Here is a 21,104-nt window from a genome sequence, read left to right on the forward strand (position 1 = left end):
GCCACCAGGTGCAAATCTGGTACTGTACAGCACCTCGTCAATGTCTCCAGTGCTCATACTGAACATACTGCTTAAGCAGTGGTAATAATAAAATCAACATTATGTCTTTCATATTTGTTTCACCTTTTCTGCCCACGTGTGCCATTCCTAATCAATTACAAATGGAAACATTTCTATACAGAACGTTAAACTAAAACACTTTCAGCTGTCTAAATTGCCAGTTATTATTTCATTTGTGCAACCAGTTTCCGTGCTACATTATTCCATCTTCAGGTCCCCATGACTGGTGTGTAGGAAGAATCCCTCCTCTGGTCCAGTCAAAAAAAGGGGCAGCTTAGTAACTGTAGATTTTGATCATCACTTGCTGACTGTTAGACAAACATGGACTTACAGAGCCATTTCTATACATCTTTCTTGCATTCACAGCACCACGTTAGCACCTGGTGCACGAAACTTGAACCAGTTTTTTCCAGCATAAATTGGTTCTGCATTAATGGATTAGAATATCTACCAAGTTTCACTGACATATAATAATTATAGCCCACAGTGGACCTCTGAGTGGTTGCACTATAATTATAACTACACAGTGTGTGGTTAGTTTAATGATCCTCAGCTTGTTGTTTAACAGATGTCTATATGAGGTTTGTGAATGAACCGCAGATATGGTCGATAACTTGAATAAAATAACTTTGTAATAGACAGGCTGCAATGGTGTTGAGAAAAAGCACATGTGGGGGGTGGGGGGGTGGGGGGGAGGGTGGGAGGCATTGTTGCTGGAATGCAGACAGACAAACTTGACTAAATACATAAGAAACAGGTGGCACTCTAGAAAGGACCAAGGTCAGCTGGCAACTGATCCCTACCATTTGACTAAATGAAACATCAGTCACAAAGTTATTTTAATGAAAATGTATCTGGTACAGTTTTAAACTAAAAATATCCTTTACACCTGCACTGAGGTTTCTCAGAATACAACCCCATATGAAATTAATACCACACAAATCTACTAAATTGCAAAGAAACAGGTGAATTACTCTGTTCCAAAATCAACTAGCTAATTGAATTAATCCAGACAAAAGAGGCAGTAACAGAGGAATGGGAGGTAGCTGCGATATCCCCATATATAAAAAATAAATGTAAGTCAGTGTATGACAGCTATATGGGTGTAGCATAACTACAATTCTACAACAAGATCTCCTCAGATTGTCTACTTTAAAAAAAAAAAAAAACAAAAAAAACAAAAAAAAAACCACTGACAACAGATATTGGAGAATACCAAGGTGGTTTTCAGACACACAACCACAGAACAGACTTATCTTAAAACAGGCATGTGAGAAAGTGAACTAAAATGGCCAAGAATCATGTCTCCTCTTTGTAGACTTCAAGAAGGTTTATGATAGTATCCACACAATGAATCTGATTACAATCATGACAGAATTTGATATAGCAAAGAAATTGGTGGGACTTTTAGAGAGATGTTTACACGACACAAAAGTTATGGTCATAGGTAACAAAATTACAAAGTACCCAAGCAAAAACAGGATTATGACAAAGAGACGGGTTAGCACCTGTCCTTTCCAATCCAGCACTTGAAATAGTAATTCCAGAGTTGAACAAGGAACTACAGGATGGTCAAATCAACAATTAAAATATTGATTATCTGACCCCTGCTGCTGACACCTTAATAGCATGCACACAAGAAGAAGTGAAAAGCAGTATTCAGGCTATATGGTTGTCTAACCAGGAACACTCTAAAACAAGACCTTAACTGACTGCTTACATTTGAGGAAAATATAGACCGGTCTGGAAACCAACTACTAGACAATGGGGAAGGCACCACAACACTGACCCATAGAGGAAAGCCAAATAAAAATGAGAAGATGGAAAAGAAGTAAGTAAACTTTATTATTTCAAAAATAATTACCTTAACCGACAACACATTTATCCAGCTGTGAGGCAAGACAGTCAGTGCCTTCATAGAAAAGTGTTTTTTGGTTGCCTATGGAACATGATTGCATTCAGACGTGCAGATCTTTGTCCAAAGCAAACTGATGGCCACGAATAGCTTTCTTCAGGTCTCCACATGTTGAAAGGTCAGTACTGCAGGATGGATGTGTAAAGACATCCCAGCATAACTTCTGCAGCGTAGTCTAAACAACCTTAGCAAGATGTGGGCAAGTGCTATCCTGCAAGAGAATGATTCTGTCCGTAACCCACTGCTCACTGATTTTCTGGAACACGACACCACAATTTATGCGCAGTGGTACTTTAACACTTTGCAAAAACTGAAGTGTGCCATCAAGTCCAGTCACCCAGGAATGGTGACAGATGGGATCATTCTGCTGTAGGATAATATCCTCCCAGATACTGTCTAGGTTATTTCAACTATGCTGCAGACATTTCTTTGGGAAGCCCTCCATACTGTCCCAATATCTCTCCATAGAATTCCCATATTTTTGGAGCCCTGAAGAAACACAATGTGGCAGTCCATTTGCTTCAGACGAAGAGCTCCACACCTGGCTACAATCGTAATGTAGGCAACTGCAAACATTTTTCCATGAAGATGTTTACCACCCTGTCTCACAGTTGGATAAATTTACTTGCAGTTATGACAAATTTGGAATAATAAACAGATGACTTAATTTTTTTTCCATTTGTTTCATTTTCATTTGACTACTGCTTACAGAAAAGCTGTACAAGGAGCCTAACATCATTGGAGTGATAAAAAGCAAGGACTCCGGTGGGCTGGATATGTAGTGAGAATGGAAGAAATGAGATGGCCCAAAACTGCAATGGAATGGATGGCAAGAGATTGGTGGCCATCAGAATACCACTCCTGTTAATAATGCAGTAAAAACTACAAGTACTATATTTTCGTTGTAACTGAGAGCCACACTATTAAGCATGACCCATCAACTGATTTTTCTCCAGTATATTATTTGGGCTATATTACGTTTTTCCCGATATTAATCTGAAACAATAGTGCTTGTGTAAGCTGCATATACGTTGCTGCTGTCTGCTATAGTTAACAATGGCTAACTTTCTTTCCTAGAACATAATAAGATTGAAAGTAACAGTTGTCTTTCTGTAAATCCCTATTCCAATTCATTTGGCTATATAGAATGAATTCCATAAGCATGAGCCTATGTATAACCAATGTTTTGCTAATCATTTATAGTCACCCTGCACTAAACAATGGAATCTTTCTTAAAAATATTATGGCATTCATAAAAAGCTCATGATTTGTTAGTAAATTATCATTACTGAAATAAGAAACTACTCCATAACACTCTGTCTTTTCAAAACACAGCAGTGCCCTTTCGTCGCCGTCATCATCATCATCATCATCATCATCATCATCATCATCATCCCCCCACCATCCACAAACTATAATTGATGGGTTATACAGACCTAGTAAAATACACAAAGCTGTATCAAAATGGCAGGAGATTCTGCCCATAATACTGTATAAAAAACCTTCAAAAAATACAGTAAGTCTGAAAAATTCAGCCAGAGAGCAGGAAATCATTCCATTAAACCTTTCTCTGTAAAAAGACAATGGCAGCTCTGAAATTTTGTAGTGCATACAAACTACTGTAAAAATTACATACGTTTAAACCAAAGACGACAAATAACAGTAACATGCAAAGAATTCCACTGAGAACATTTCCCATACCTGCAGTCTTGTGTCACGACACCACTGTTCAAGGTGTGATAGATTATATCTTATCTGCATTCCTTTAGTCCAATGACACAAATCCTTTCGAAGAAGTAGGTTATTCAGTGAACTGGCACAAATGAAGTAAAACATCTGTAAAAGAAAAACACCCAAATTCATGTAACATGGTAACATTGTCAGGGATACTTTATTTTGCTTTTTGTCTGTAAACTACTACACACCTCAATCTATACATGATACTTCCCTTGCAAAACCAGATTGAAACAATATTCATTTTAGCGTAGTATGGTGTAGTTTACTGTCAGAAAATCTGGTACCTCACCTGCCGAAATATCTGGACAATAAGCTCTGGGTCAACACCATGGTACCCCATAATTTTATGAATAGAATTTAGTTCCTGCAGGAGTGCATCCAGTGACTTCTGTGCATCCAAAAATGGCTCCGAGTCTCTTGATGTAGAGGCAGCTCTTCCTCTCATCCCACTAGGTTTTTGACTTGACAAACCACTTATTGCTTCATGTTCAAGAATAGCTGGCACCACCAATGGTTGTACCTTTTCTTGTATGTGCCCAATAAGACTCTGTAATGATATGTATATTATTTTAGACACTATTCGGGAACAGTTAAATATATCTTGTAGATGAATTCGTAAAGCAACTGGCCAAAATATTAATGAGTTCAGGCAAAATATAAGTAGGACACTTAAAAATTGTCTTTCTCCAACTTGTAAAAACATATATTCAAACCACACTGGGGCCAACAGAATAATTTCTCACTTTCAATATTGCTCACACAACGATTTAAAAAAGAAAGACGTAAATAAAGAACTGAATAAACAATGTACTTAGGTATACATTACTCATAAAACTGAGTTGCTAAATTTCTTAGCACCTATATGGGAAAAATGAAGTGAATACGATCATTACAAACAATGCTTTCACTGTACTTTAGCACATTCAAAAATGGGGAGTGATTTCCAAATCCATCAAAATAAAGGCAGGTTTGATGAACAGTTTGTCTACCTGTGTGCAAAGTGGGAATGTCGCATCTTATGCTAGGGTGGATATCACCTTAAGGGGAAGTTACATGCTTCATCATTTAGATAGTAACCTCAGAATCAATTTGCACCTTTGTATCACGTAACCATGTGCTTGTTCCACACTGTGAGAGTACAATGGTCACTAGGTGTAATCAGATTTCAGCTAGATAACTTAAGTATTGTTTTGCACATGTCACAAATACAACAAGAAAACCAAATGCCTATCACTTTCATAAAAACAATCAAGTGTTGTCAATTGACCACAACTGTAGCTATTGCAAAATTTCACACTGAATTGTTGGCAGTCATCATCTCGTTCTTATTGGAGCCTTATTTCCATAACAACAAATTATCTTGTATCTTCAAACAACGGAAAATCCACGATGGAGTGTAGCAATATTATGAACACACACACACACACACACACACACACACACACGCACAGTGTCTCTGGCTTCAGCTGCAGAAACTGTGGCGCGCGCGTGTGTGTGTGTGTGTGTGTGTGTGTGTGTGTGTGTGAGAGAGAGAGAGAGAGAGAGAGAGAGAGAGAGAGAGAGAGAGAGAGAGTGAGTGTTGCATTTGGATGTGCGTGCGTGTTGTCTAATTTCGAAGAAGACCTTGTTGGCCGAAAGCTCACTTTCTGACAGTCTTTTTGTTGTGCCTATCTGCAACTCAGCATATCTACTATATGGTGAGCAGCAACTATCTTGTATCTTCGTAATTTGAGTGGATGTGTGTCATTTCATATTTTCAAAATATGAGATGTTACTTAAAGAAAAAGGGATGCTTGACTTCACACAATATTATCGGCTGCCGCTATATGCCATCCTACTACAAATCCACAACAACTGGTTTTGTTATGCAGTGAATTCACTAATTCTTGAGTGTCTCATGAAGTATATGCAGTTTCCCCTTGATACAAAATTAAAGTGCACTGTAAGCATGGTCTCTTGAGGCAATAGGCTAGGTGGGAGCTGTTATATATCACCCTCAGGTGATATACAAAATGATTCACAAAAAGTTAAATTTGACTGGAAAGCAAAACCAGTTCTCTGGCTTGTGGAAGAATAAAATGAAATGTAGCAGTTATGATAAGCTGCAGATACGGGAAGTAAGGGGAACTTTAAACACACATTTTGATGAATATCCTCACAAACAAAATAAAAAAATACTTGGGACACTCAATGAAACATGCTGCCACTAACATAATGTACAATTTAAAAATATTGCACAGAGCCAGCAAGTAACAGCTGCTGCTGGAGATTTTAGATCTACTGACAACTTCCATTCATGGAAGAAAAAACCTGAAACGCATGGTGTATATCACACCACATTACCACATAAGTACTGAAAGCTTGTTATTTTGAGAACTCTATTGAATTGTGTATAAGGTTGAGGTAGCTGGCTAACATTCAACAGCAGATGTATGTGCAGTACCCTCACTACTGTTTGTGTGCTACAGGGGTTGGGGGGGGGGGGGGGGGGGGATCACAGTGGTATGATTGGGCTCTTGCAGTACCGTCGAAGCAGCTTCTACACTGTAGAAGCCATGGATTTGTTCACCAAGTTGCCCTCCCTTGACTTGGCACCTTTTACTAGTGGGTAATCTCCAGGCTCACTTCAGCAGCAGCCAGACTCCTGCCCTGGGAGGCAGCAGTTCATGACCCAGACAGAACAGTCACCACCCTGCTACACTGGTAGTGGCAACCTGACACCTCATGCTTTCACTCACAGGGGCAAGTTCTGCTCCATGAGACTGTCATCCCCTACAAGAGTTATGGCAGGCTTTCGCACAACTAGTGCCTTCCATGAGCAGCCGCATCGTGCCTGACTGGGGCACTAGCTTTTGTGCATCAGGAATTCTGGGTGCAGAAATCACAGTGGACTTCCTGGCCAACAGTTGGTCACCACAGCGCGCCACGAGTCATCTGTGTCATGCGTGAAAAGAGGGGTGTGAATATTGTGCTGCAGTGCTACAAGTGTATTAACATGAATCTCAATAAAATATTTTACTTTCTGATACTGTTTTCCTGAGCTACCATTGGCCTGCACCCTTACCAAGACCCACCATCACAACCTAGCCCTGCACAGAAGTGGCTCCTCACCCCAGACCACATTACACTGTATTCATATGAAGTTCTTTGTCGACTGCCACCAAAAACACTATACTCATGATGTCAAAGAGCATGCAAAAGCCTCATAGCACATTAGCAACATGTTGAGGGCATATACACTAGAAGAATTTAATTTACATGGGATGCAACTATTGCGAGGTTTCTTTGTTCTGTAGCCACATGTAGAACACAAGACCTCTTGGGGATGGAGACTAGCACTTTAATCACATCCTCCATCAAGGGTAACATTCACTATACCTCGGAATGATTAACATTTCTGTCCAAAATCCTTCCCACCTCTCCCAAGGGATGTTTCACCAACATGGAACCTTCAATTTGCATTCTGTTACCCACTAAGCTACAATAATACGTCAATCATGTTTTATAGAGAATCGTGTGGCAACATGGGATACAACTTCTTCCACTCCCTACTCTTCTTTTCTCATCACCTCCCCCCTTCCCTTCCCTTCCCTTCCCTCACCAAAACACATCATTTCATGAAACAAGTAATGAAAACAGTTCTTTTGGTGTAACATTGTATATTCGGTGTCACAAAACATTAAGAAATCGTTGTTGAATTAGGTCAGATTTTCTAGCACTTAACTGATGGATCACATAATGACAGTACATCCAAGAATAAACTGCTGATTTAGAATATGGCTTAGGCCAAAATGAATACTGTGTATATCGTCCACGACCACAACTCTCACTTTCCTTAAATAAGTTTGTACGTATACTGTCTGGATTACATTCAGTCGCAACCAGTAATATGGAAGTATGAAGAGAGTATCTATAAATAACAGTATTTCACTCATTATCTCATATTTGCAGTGTGGCACCTTCTTTAGGTTAGTTGGCCGATTTGCCGGAGGGGACCAAACAGTGAGGTCATCAGTCCTTTGAATTAGGAAACAATGTCAGCCTCGCCCTTTTAAAGGGACCATCAAGGCATCTGCATGAAGTGATTTAGGGAAATCACGGAAAACCTGAATCGGGATGGTCAGACGCAACTTTGAACCATCATCCTCGCTAATGCGAATCCAGTGTGCTAACCCCTGCGCCACCCCACTTGGTCCTTCTTTTGTTTGTTGCACTTGTACAGCCTCGCAAAACACACAGTGATGGCTCTATCATATACCTCACTGAAAACTGTTATTTAGGTTATCTTTCTCCACTTTCAGTGAAAAAAGAAAAGATTACATTAGATCCAGTATGAGCTTTAAGGCTAAAATGGAGATTTTTTTTATATTTAGAAGTCCTTGTGCAAATATGTGCATTTTAGCTGCTGTGGAAGCAGGCACTTTGTTGTGATAAAACAAGATCACATGGAAACCTGCTATTTCTGCTCCTCCAACGGTCTTTCAAGTTTTATATAGTAAACTGTATACCCCTCTTCTGAGCAGTTTAGAAATGCACAAACTAGCTTTTAAAACTTCAATTACTGTCTGACCAACCATATTTTTACTGATAAGACAAATTCATGAAAGAAAGTGCACATCATTCTTTTATGAACACACTTTGCTTTCTTCACATTATCTGATGCAGATCCAAATGTGTGTCTATCACTTGCGCCTGGGTAAATAGCTACAGCCATGTTCTGAAACCAGTTTAAATATCGAAAGTCTATTTTGAGCTGCAAGAAAAAGAATTAAAGGTATCATGCATCTGTTAACACATCGCTCAGCATTCTATACATCTAAATTGCCCAGTATGATCAGTACAATATTTAATAACTGCAAACTTTACTGAAAATAACACCTTGCAATCCTTGCAGACAAACATTCAATACAGCTTTAGAGATGAATGCCAAGATAATTCAACATGCATATTTAACTTTTTTGTTCTGTAGCCACATGTAGCCTCTTCAAATATTCTCCATATATGAAACATGTTCTTCAGAAGGGACTGTTTTCTGGTGTCCAGACCAATGTGTATTTTCATGAATATATCTATCAGAGTTGAATTTATTGTAATGAAGAAGACCAGAGGCATAGAAATAAAAGAGGCTTCAAATGATAAATGTGATCTCTCAAGGAACCAATAGGCCCTCAGACCCATTCTAAACATCATTTCCAATTAGACTCCGTGACAGATAGCAAGTTAGGCCTTGTTGTCTAGCAGTAAAGCACTTGACTGGAAACCAAGAGGCTACAGGATCAAATCCTGGTCAGAACTCTGATATTTCAATATGCATTTTCACTTAGCCTTCACCTCTCAATGATGAGAGAAGTCGTCAGAAATGACACACGATTCAAATTCCACATTAGCCACACAAAATTATTATCTATGCAGAGCACTGGAGCAAAACCACATTCACTGCTTGTAATAGTTACTCACTACTGAGATTTGCAATAATACATGATATGATACATGATTAGTACATGCCTTTCTCAGAAGTGAAGTAGTTTTCAGGACTACCTAATTCCGGTTGAATGTAGAAGTGACATGATAAAATTTCAAGCAAAATCATGTAACTTTCAACTGGTTTCACTATATACACTAATAATGTAGGTCAGTGTACTCAGAAGTGTGATAGTTAGCAAGCCACATATCTTCTCTGTGGCACTTCCATTCCCTCACATCATTTTGGCATTTTTAACACCCGCCAATTGGCTCTGGCGTATCCTATGCATTCTGCCAAGGAGGTATGAATGCTCACTGCAGCTGTGGGAGCACTGTAGACCTGGCTTTGACAGAGTGGTAGTCCGAATGAATTCTTCCCTGTGAAGCCATCAATTAGGAGACATGATTTGTCATCACAGTGGTGTTGTGTATGTTTAGTGTGCTACATGCCTCGAGCTGCCAACTAACTAAACTCATCCACTGGATTTTGTGCTGGCACTTTACCTTGGGTCAGAATTGACTCAGTTTAGCTTGTACGAAGGGGAGTTTCATTATATAGAATGAAATCTCTCACTGCAGAGCTCTAGGAACATAACTTCTTGTCTGGCAGTTTAATTCAGTTATGAGCATCCTGTAAACAGGGTTAAAAGGTGGTCGAAGTGAGTTATGCCATCATCTGGACCATAATATACACTTGCACAGGTGCCATTGACTGGGTTACGTGCAATTGTGTTCTTCTTAATATGTACACATGCTTTCTATTCATTACAGACCAGGAGTCATAGTTAACACTGCCGAACGAATACCAGTCCTTTGTGTTCTTGCCACGGGACTTTGTGGTAATCCACAGCCTTCTTTATTGCTGCTTATTATGAGGTGGCCCATTTGGACTACGTTTTATTTCTTTTAAACCTCTGGTTAGTATTGTTCAGGGTTGATGATGTGCAAGGGTGAAAATGGATTTAAAATCATGCATGACTGTTTTAAAGGGATGTTACTTTAATATGAGCTAAAATTTCTGAAGTTTTTACATTTATGAACAAATATGCTATTCAGTATTTGCTTTTTAATGGTTGCATGTTGAGGTTGTTATAATTCGTGATAACTAATTACAAATATTCACTGAGGGCTTGCCTTTGGTTTGGATATGATTCGGATTAACTATCTTAATATGTAATAAAGATGTCGCTTGAATGTTGTTTTGCATGCCTCTCAACCCAGCACCACCGCTCCTAACTACCACATTATTGTTGATAACCTACAGCAGGTGTTCAAAACAGAATTGTAATTTGAAATTGTGCCAAATGTGAAATCCATGCCATCATACAGTTTTTATTGGCAAAAATATTTCAAATTTGTTGACATTTATCACAATTTTTTTTCTGTACAGGGACTGCATGTGATGCAGAAAGATGGTGTGCATCAGAGGTAGATTTTGTATAAACGTTTATGAGCAAATATTCGTGATGATAGAACTGGCGGTTCTTCTGTAGTCGGCAACAAATTGATACAGGAAAATCAGCAAAAAGACTTCATGGAAACCTGCATGTTTGTAATATCTTCACTATCACAACTTTCTGCAGATTTATCTGAAGGTTTTGTGTAAGTTCATGTCCACACATTTAGGGTAGCACAAGTTCTCTTCTTGTTGTTCTTGAGAACCAGATAACTCAGCTGATTACTTCTTCTTCTCCTTGACGATGTGGAAAGTGGCAATTAAGGTGGGTAAGGGCGCTGTTGAGGAGTAATTATCGGCGATTAATGGTGACTTACACGAAGGGAGAATTACACTTAGGATAATAGAGCAAAGAGAAGTAACAGTGACTACCAGACCACCAGCTGGTGAAAGAGACAAACTGTGAAGAGTCGATGGAAAATGTAGGTAGGTCTCTCACATTTTCTACCGATTACACTAATCAAACAGATCACTATCTGAAACCCATTGTTTGAAGAACACTTGCAGAGATACAGTAAATATTAGGCATACCTGATAGATTCCTACAGCTATATCTGAAAGAACTTGTCTGTATTCAGACAGATCAAAATTCCTTAGACACTGTTCATTCTGTCTTGGTGTGTTTTCGGTCTGGAATGTTTTGTCTCCACTATACTGTTTCAAATTATGCAGAAGTCTCAGAGTGTTTGACAGCCACAAAACTGTTGTATCCATATCATCATGTCTTTTCTTAGTTACTTTCTTGATGGTGTTGATAGTTGCAGTCAGCAGTGATCGTACTTTCTCATCATCATTTGTACAATCTGTGTGCCTAATGCACATGAATAAAATGTATGCAGGCAATCCTGGTAACAGTGTTACAGCAATACGTGGCTTTAACTCTGCAATTATAAGAATAGAAAATTCAGAAACAATACAAACAATCAACATAGAAAAAGTATCAGTGAACATTACACAAAAATATTCAAATGTGTGTACTGACCAAATATCAGGTGCCTAACGATATGCTGAACATCCTCTTTGCGAAACTCAAACATGCCTTGGTAATGACTTTCCTTCTTTCTTGTCACTCTTATGTTATTCCTTTGATCTTGGCTCTTCACTAGAGTTTTCTCTGTTGCGCTTTCAGCTGTTTCAGTACTATTATCCAATTCATTTGGTAGCACTATGAACAAAAATTATACTCTTTCTTAAGGGGATAACCACAATCACTGCATTGAAAAACAAACAAAAGTGCGCGCACAAACACACACACACACACACACACACACACACACACACACACACACACACACACACACACACACACACACGAATATACTTACAACCTGCATCCTTCAGTGCCTTAGTTTGCAGCTTTAAGTTCTTCTTACATTGTCGCAGTTCCTCTTTCGCTAAATCTAGTTTCTCTTGCAGGTCCTGTAATTTTTACACAACAGAATTAGAAATAATTAAGATAGACAAGGAAACAGTCTAACACAACATTTATTTTGCCATTTGCACTGTCTGTGGTAAAAATCAATATCTATCTAGACTTCGTCACACATATTAGTTCAGTTCAGCATTGTTACACGAGTACCAGTAAACAAATCTGTATTCGCATGTACTGACTTGAGAAACATCACATGAAATGATAAGAAATGGGATTGATTATTATGCAACTGCTGAAGAAATGGTTGCACTACAAATTTTATCAGTTTGTCCAACACTGAAACCGCTAACAGATTTATATTTAAAAAATCCAGGAGCATTGGTGGCAGGTTAAAAAAAACTTGTAGGATGAAACTTCCTGGCAGATTAAAACTGTGCGCCGGACCCAGACTCGAGCTCGAGTTCGAGTCTCGGTCCAGCACACAGTTTTAATCTGCCAGGAAGTTTCATATCATTGCACACTTCGCTGCAGAGTGAAAATCTCATTCTGGAAACATGTAGGATATTTGTCAGGTTCTTTATCATCTACAGAGAAGGTATCATGAAAGCGAGTTCATATCGTCACAGAGAAAAGAAGTTCTAGCTATGTACGTCGTTCCAACATAGTCTTCAGATATATTCATTTCTTCTCTGACAATGGAACCTTATACTTATGTCTTAACAAAAAAATCATTTGTTCTTAATGGTCTACATACACAGGCTGCAGTTTAGCAAAAGACAAGAAGCCAAGTACAGTTCACTAGCATTTATCAAACCAGTTACTTCATAGTCCAAGGAGATATCAAACAGGTCACAAAGCCACAGAAAGTGATCACCGCGTTTACAATCCTATAACCAGATGAAAGAGGGTAAACTCTAGACATACCCAAGAGTAGACTGAAAAGCAGCATTCAATAAACAAAGTGCAGAAGGAATACCAAGGTTTAACATTTCTGGCTTCACTTACTCTGTTTCTTATTGCATAATTAGTATAATATCTGTGGTTAAGTGACAGGCCCAAGGCTGACAGCGTTTTTTTTAATGATGAAAACTGTAGAATGCATACCATATAGTAAGAAAGAGATGAAGCAGTCAGTTCCATAATGGATGAAAGCAATCTGCCTCCATACCACAGCAATGTACTGCTTATTCACTATGAGAAACTTTGTTACAAAGAAGGAACAAATTGGATAATTTATGGTGTAACTGTGTTTAAACTATGACAATCTAAATGTGTAGAATTGGTCACAGCAACAGCTAAATTTTCTCAATGAGCTGCAGCTTGAGACAATGTGAATGACAGCCAATTGAATCTATGATCAGTAAGCAACCCAACACACCAACTCCTCTGCAACACACAGGACTGGAAATACTGTGTTATAAATCAAAACTGTCCATAACCAAGCTACAATTAATGATAATTTTTGTACCATGTGTAGCTTCCACTGTCTGTGTAAGAACTGAAACCATTAATTGATTTGTTAAAAATTACATTTTTCACTTCAGCATTTAATTTCTGTGTGAAGAACACTTCACCTCTAGTAGCTGTTGACCTAACAGAAAATGTACTGGTAATTCACTAGCTGGTACATTCACGAAATATGATACTGTCACATTCTGCAAAATACCCATTAACGTTTATTCAGGACCAGTTTCAGTGAGCTCTACACTTCAGACAAGAACACTACTAACACAGGAATGCAGATGAGAATGCATTATTTGGAATTATTATGAGACTGGTTAAACATGCAGTGCAATTTCTCAACCTGCAAACAAATCATTTACTGGGCACCCATGTATGCTAGCCCTGTTCACTATTTTAGTCACCTCTATCAGTTTCCGGCTGCAAGGGGAAGAGGGTTTTCATTCAGCCTGAAGATGATGGGCCGGTCATCCCCTGTCGTCATCATCAATCTGAGGGCTGGTTTGATGCAGCTCCCCATGTTACTCTACCCTGTGCAAGCCTCTTCATCTCCGAGTAACTACTATAAACTACAGCCTTTTGAGCCTGTGAACTGTACTCATCTCTTACACTGCCTCTAGAATTTTTAACCCCTCCACCATATGCATGCATCCAGTACTTAAATTGGTTATCCCTTTATGTCTAAGAATGTGTCCTATCAACCAATCCCTTCTTTTAGTCAAGTTGTGCAACAAATTTCATCTCTCCCCAATTCTATTCAGTATCTCCTCATTAGCTATGCAGTAAATCCATCTAATCTTCAGAATGATCAATCCATCTAACCTTCAGAGTTATTCTCTAGCGCCACATTTGAAAAGATTTTATTCTCTTCTTGTCTAAATTGTTCACTGTCTACATTTCACCTATTTACATGGCAACACTCCAGACAAATACCTTCAGAAAAAGCTTCCCGGCACTTTAATCTATATTCGATGTTAACAAATTTCTCTTCTTCAGAAACACTTTTCTTTGCATTTCCTGTCTACATTTTATATCCTCTCTACTTTGGTCATCATTTATTTTACTGTCCAAATAGCAGAACTCGTCTTCTGCTGTTAGTGTCTTGTTTCTACACTGATTCCTTCTGCATTGCCTGACTTAATTCGACTACATTCCATTACCCTTGTCTTACTTTTGTTGATGTCCATCTTGTATCCTCCAAAGTCCTTTGCTATCTCTGACAGAATTACAATGTCACTGGCAAGCCTGCAAGTTTTTATTTCTTCTCCCTAAGCTTCAAATTTTTCTATCATCTCCTTTACTGCTTGCTCAATGTACAGACTGAACACTAGGAATAGGCTACAACTGTCTCTCATTCCCTTCTCAGCCATTGCTACCCTTTCATGCCCCCTCAACTTCTGTAACTAGTGACTGGTTTCTGTACAGGTTGTAAATAGCCTTTCGCTTCCTTACTTTATATCACTGCTACCTTCAGAATTTCAAAGAGAGTATTCAAGTCAATATTGTTAAAAACATTTCTCTAAGTCTACAAAAGCTAGAACACATGTTTGCCTTTCCTTAACTCATCTTCTAAGAGAAGTCTTAGTGTCAGTATGCACTGGATCTTCCTACATTTCTTTGGAATCACAATTGATCTTCCCTAAGGTCAGCTTCTGCCAGTTTTTCCATTCTCCTGTAAACAGTTCATTTTAGTATTTTAAAGTCATGATTTATTAAACTGGTAGTACAGTAACATCGACATCTGTAACCACCTGCTTTTTTGGGATTGAAATTATTACTTTCTTCTTGAAGTCTGGGGGTACTTCACCTATCTCAAAGATCTTGCAATTTTATCATGGTTTGCTCTCCTAAGGCCGTCAGTAGTTCTGAGGGAATGTCATAATATCTCCTGTCCCATCTTCATCTATGTCCTCTTCCATTTCCATAATATTGCCTTAAAGTTCACTTCCCTCATATATCCCCTGTATATACTTCCACCTTTCAGCTTTCCCTTCTTTCCTTAATACTGGTTTCCCATCTGAACACTTGATATTCATACAGCTACTTCTCTTTTCTCCCCAGGCCTCTTTACTTTTCCTGTAGGTGGTGTCTTTCATTCCCCTAGTGCTTCTATATCCTTACATTTGTCCTCTTGTCATTCCTGCCTCGCCATTTTTTACTTCTTGTCAATCTCACATTTTAGATGTTTGTATTGCTTTCCACCTGCTTCATTTGCTGTATTTTTACGACTTCTCTAATCTTTCTAAATTGATGGCAGTCTGAGCCTAATAAGTCAGTTTTAATTATGAGTAATTTCCCCACTTTATGCTTCGTATTTGGATTAAACTGAAGGACTGGATGTTCAGTAATTGTACAGAGTGGTCTGGAGCTTGCAAAATCAAGGAGTCAGCCAACAGACGTCACAGGTGCAGCTAGTATTTTATGACCTTGGTGTTTTCACAGTGGATTTCAGAGATTGGGAAGTGATCCTTCATAATAAACTGAGTTATCTGCAGTACAAAACATTTCGAGATTCTGAAATTGCGTTTCCTGTGTGGGCATGAATTTTCATTTGAACTTTCTGGTGTTCTAGGTGAGTGTTGTATTTAGGTGAATGTGCATTTGATATGTAGACAGCTTACATCAGGTTGCTGAGGTAGTAGACAGGTGAACATCAGTGTTTTAGTGAACACGACAGACTTGGCAAGGTAAATTACATTTCTTTTCGTGGAAATTTGGGAATAATGTCTGAGTGAGTATTTCTCAATTGATTTTGAATGGAGGGAGGGAGGGAGGGAGGGAGGGAGGGAGGGAGGGAGAGAGAGAGAGAGAGAGAGAGAGAGAGAGAGAGAGAGATGGGGCACTATCTCTCTAGTACATCATTGAGTCAGGGCATGTAATATTGTTGGTTATCTATCGAACAAATAGGAATGTTGAGCTTGATGACATGTCTTTCTGGCTGTCATTCATAGAGTGAGGTATGTGTAGCGTCAGTTTACATTCGTACCGCACTCATCTGCTACAACAGGAAAGACTGCACTCCAAAAGCAGTCCCCACAGTCATCAACATGACAAAAAATGAAGTTGACACTTCATTACTTGGCTGGAAGATGAAAATGGCAAACCCTATCCACTATTACCCAATCAAGAAAGCAGCATGGTATTTGTGCCCAGCCCCGAAGTTCAGCATTAAGTAAGGGAACAACTGCAACTAACTGGAAACATTGCAGAAAGTAGGGTAACTATTAACGGTGAAAGAGACCACAATAAACTACAACCATCACTGCTGACTTGGCCCCAATTCTAAATGCATTCTCCTGATGTATGTTTTTACCAATGAGAAAAAAGCTTTTGGAGTACACTGTTTCCCTTCCCAATTACAATAGTCCACATTATCAGCTCTTCATGTACGTTTGTTTACTCCCAAAACATCGGGCAAATGTCATCTGGTTTGTAATATAGTGTGTTAAAATTGAGTATGATCTCAATTAATACTTACCAAGTTTTCTGAAGTCAGTCTTCTAATTTCATGTTGCATAAAAGCCTCAGTTTGAGTTTGTGGACTTTTAGTTAAGCTCATAGACAAAAGCTTGCGCTGATTATCATTCTCCTCTCTGAGTTTCTCATTTTCTTGCTGAAGTTCTTCTCTTTCTACTTGCCACCTATTTTTTTCTTGTTGCAGTTCATCTTCCAGCTGCCTATATGAATTAACAATTTAAAGAGTTAATGATTCCCAGCTGTAATTAACCAAAATAAGATAACTAAATTTCTGCACTCACCTGTTTATCTTCTTTTGTGCTTCAAATGCCATTACTAACTCCCCATCCTCATTTATTAAGTCAACATGACTTCCATAGTTGTTACTAGCTACATTTTTCAAACCTTGGGTTTGTTTTGCTAGAACACTATGTAACTGTATATTTTCCTCCCGCTGTCTGTCAAAATCAAGTTGCAGCTCATTGTATTCTCCTGAATGAGAAGAAATTTGTGGTAATATCAGACATAAATGAAACTGACACTCAGTCAAATGCAGTAGCATAACAACAGTCACGAAGAAAATCTAATGCAATGTTTGTTAAGCAGTCTTCTGGAAAGATCAAGTTTTTGTCTAAAGTACTTGATAACACAGCAAACTTAAGACACACATTGGAAATACATTCTCAACCATTATCACCATTTTAATATTTCAGCAATTCTATGCCTTTGGCATGCAACCTGCTATAATAATTATTTTTGTCCAGAACTGGCAGTACTTGCATAAACATGCACTTACACAATATTTCCATTAATGGAGTGTGTATGGAGCCAACACAAAACATGAACTGTTAGTTTTACACTGAAAACAATGGACTTTTGCACTTGAAAGAGACAATAAAAAAGAAAAAATAACAAAGATCACTACTGTGATCAAGAAGCAACAACTTCAACTTACTTAAAAATTCTTCTTGTCCTGATCCCTCAGCTACAGCTATTTGCATTTTAGCCAAATTTGCACGTAATCTTGAATACTCCACTTCCAGTTGTTGTAACTGAAATTTAAATATCAAAGGTGACATAAAAACACTGTCTCGGAGACAACAGTATTTAAAACTTAGTGGATACTTTTAATAAAACTAAACTGAATAATGTCAGTTTATGTTCTTAGCCCATAAAAAGCTGTTTCCCAGTAAATTATAATAGAAGACCACATAGATGACGCTTTTGAATACCGATTTTCTGTATCAGCTCTAAGAACGTTTTATGAGAAAGTTTGTACTCTTCTAATATATTATTTACACTCAAGATATTATGTTATAAAATTTGTAATATGTGTGTGTGTGGGGGGGGTGTTAGCTAGCCACAAATGATTGTTATTGCCCAAACTGGTCAGGTAAAAAGTTTGAATGAAGACAAGAAAATTAATACTAGCAACTTATGCCAACAGCAGTAAAAAAATAACCATCACATTGATGAAAGCTGCACAGTACCCATGCTGCAAAGTGTTTCTTTTATTAGGTTTCAAGCAATCATTTAATATAAATGCATAAATCTGTCTCTCACACATACAAAAATAGATTCTGAACAAAGAAATGGAAAAATAATTCCTTAATCAACATTATTTTAAGCATGAAAGTCAAATATACTATCACAGCAAACTGATTTAACTTTTATATATTGATTAGAAAGTTTAATCATCACTTCAAGTCTTACTCGAAAACGATCATGTGAAAATGCTTCATCATCACGTGGCTTGTCTTGTTTATCAAGGAACTCTTCTACTTGTTTCTGCAACTTGTTACGTTCCTTTTCCAGTTCTTTTACCTTCTGCTGGAGCTTGAGAACTAGTTGAACACCTTCAATCTGAAAACAAATGCAACAAGGAAAAGCATTAGCAACTATTGCCGAAGTACATGCGCCAGTAATAAAGCTTCCTTGGCAGTATGGTTTTACCTCCACGTATCATCTTTCTGAGATGTAAGGCCTCATTTTAGGAATATTGCCTATTAGCAAAATGTTGAGTTTGAAACTGGTTTGAGATTTATCTGGAATAGTGTATTTTGTTTCCATTGATACATAAAAATAGAAATTAAAGTTGACAGGTACAGCAGGTGAATTCGAACCCAATTACTCGTGTGTAAATATATACGTAAGAACCACAATTAATGCCTTGTCCTACCTGCAAAATATGCTTGTGAACTGTGGAAGTTTCCAGAAGAATATGAGAATAAGGAGTTCATCAAAGTATAAGTCACCTCCACTCCCCACACTAGAAAAGCACACTCATTGCTCTCGTGTAGTGTAAATGGCATGTAACTGGCATCTGGCACCAAGAGCTCAAGTGACTCCCACTGGAGGCAGAAGACAAATGAAGTGGTGTGTGTGTGTGTGTGTGTGTGTGTGTGTGTGTGTGTGTGTGTGTGTGTGTGTGTCAGTTCTGTGGAATCAGTACAGTAATATGTGGTCAATGTGAAACCACCATAGACCAGCAGAAGGAAGCTATTGTGTTTGGACATATCTCTGAGCAAACCAGGAATGAAGTAGCCCCATTTGTTAGTGTACCAGCAAGGACTTTCCAAAATGCCTACAAGAAATCTTATAACACTTGCAGCTGTTTAAGATGGTGTAAGAACAATAGTCGTAAAATGATTCTAACTAATAGGAACAGATTCTAACAAATAGAAACATAAGGTGAGTGTCATGCCTTGCCGATGACAATCGATTTCAAACCCAACATGTATTGCAACTATCAAAGCTGACATGAACTGCAACTATCGGTAAATGCAGGTGTGTCTCAATCAGTTTCTTAGCTAACACTGTTAAGGGAATCACATGCAATTGACATTTGTAGTGTGGTACATCAAAGTGAGACACATCTGGCAAACTTTAAGGGGCCAAACAACAGAAACTGGACAGTAGTTGACAGGGGGCATGTAGTGTGGTCTGATGAATTGCAATTTTGTTTCTTTTTAAATGACATAACATGTTCGGTGCCCTGATGGTCTAATGTGTCTTCATACAGAAGACAGTGTATTTTTGGTCAGAGATGGTTCTGTTATGGTTTCAGTTCCTCCTGCACTTTTAAGTCAATGGCTTGAAATTGTATGTAATGAGAAAATAAACTTCTACTACATAAACATTTCTGAAATTATATATTAACACAATTTTTCTGGAAGCTGTAAGCAGTCAACAATTCTTGCAATGACTTGAGAAATGGAGTTCTGTATGCACTTTATCAGGGACATTATTTACTAGGAATTAATGTAATATTATATAAAGGCCACAGTATGTACATTAATATAAAAATAAATAATTGATTCATTTGTAGATTTTTGCTACAAGAGAAGCTATACCAATCAGAACACTTACGATTAGCTAAATATCCTGTGGCATTGTCTTTCATTGGTTATAGGATGCTTCTCGAAATTCTACTTACGTTGCACACTTTTTAACTTTTTACGAACTGATAGTAACAGAGATTTTTTCCTATTTTGGTGTGCCTGTCCACAGCTCACTATTACTTCAACCTGGTGAGTGGTTATGAGTTTCATACTACTGTCAACTTTATATACACTACTTCCAGTTATTATAGCAAGAGTACTTCAGTTCGTGAATAAGAAATATCTACTGAAGGCTGGAAGGAGTTGTTTCCCCAAGCATAAAATTCCTGCAATTTTAAACCATCTCAGTATCAGGATTGTATTTCCGTCTATTTTTTTTTATGAGCTTTTGCTCAACCTCTGAATATATTAAAACTTACAGTGATTCCATGGTGTTACTGCCTCTCTTTGTCCGGCAAGGATATATATAAAAAAATAGAGGGAAACATTCCACTGACATCTCTGCCCAAACTCTTTGCCTTTACAAATGTCTGCTTGTGTCTGTGTATGTGTGGATGGATATGTGTGTGTGTGCGAGTGTATACCTGTCCTTTTTTCCCCCTAAGGTAAGTCTTTCCGCTCCCGGGATTGGAATGACTCCTTACCCTCTCCCTTAAAACCCATATCCTTTTGTCTTTCCTTCTCCTTCCCTCTTTCCTGACGAGGCAACCATTGGTTGCGAAAGCTAGAATTTTGTGTGTATGTTTGTGTTTGTTAGTGTGTCTATCGACCTGCCAGCGCTTTTGTTTGGTAAGTTTCATCTTCTTTCTTTTTAGATATATATATATATATATATATATATAT

The 21,104-nt window shown here is 38.2% G+C and overlaps 1 protein-coding gene across 1 annotated transcript in view; it reads right to left on the reverse strand.

Moving 5' to 3' along the window:
- Positions 1-21,104, reverse strand: part of LOC124555114 (unconventional myosin-Va) — a 345,650-nt gene that overhangs the window by 16,365 nt on the left and 308,181 nt on the right. Inside the window, exons 20-28 of the mRNA XM_047128917.1 lie at positions 18,634-18,783; positions 17,876-17,972; positions 17,223-17,412; positions 16,943-17,141; positions 11,957-12,050; positions 11,614-11,796; positions 11,163-11,512; positions 4,002-4,259; positions 3,677-3,811 (exon numbers count right to left, since the gene is read on the reverse strand). Coding sequence (XP_046984873.1) covers positions 3,677-3,811; positions 4,002-4,259; positions 11,163-11,512; positions 11,614-11,796; positions 11,957-12,050; positions 16,943-17,141; positions 17,223-17,412; positions 17,876-17,972; positions 18,634-18,783 — 1,656 coding nt within the window. The remainder of the gene's footprint in view (positions 1-3,676; positions 3,812-4,001; positions 4,260-11,162; positions 11,513-11,613; positions 11,797-11,956; positions 12,051-16,942; positions 17,142-17,222; positions 17,413-17,875; positions 17,973-18,633; positions 18,784-21,104) is intronic.

Source organism: Schistocerca americana, chromosome X (genome assembly GCF_021461395.2).
Source record: "Schistocerca americana isolate TAMUIC-IGC-003095 chromosome X, iqSchAmer2.1, whole genome shotgun sequence".
NCBI lineage: Eukaryota > Metazoa > Arthropoda > Insecta > Orthoptera > Acrididae > Schistocerca > Schistocerca americana.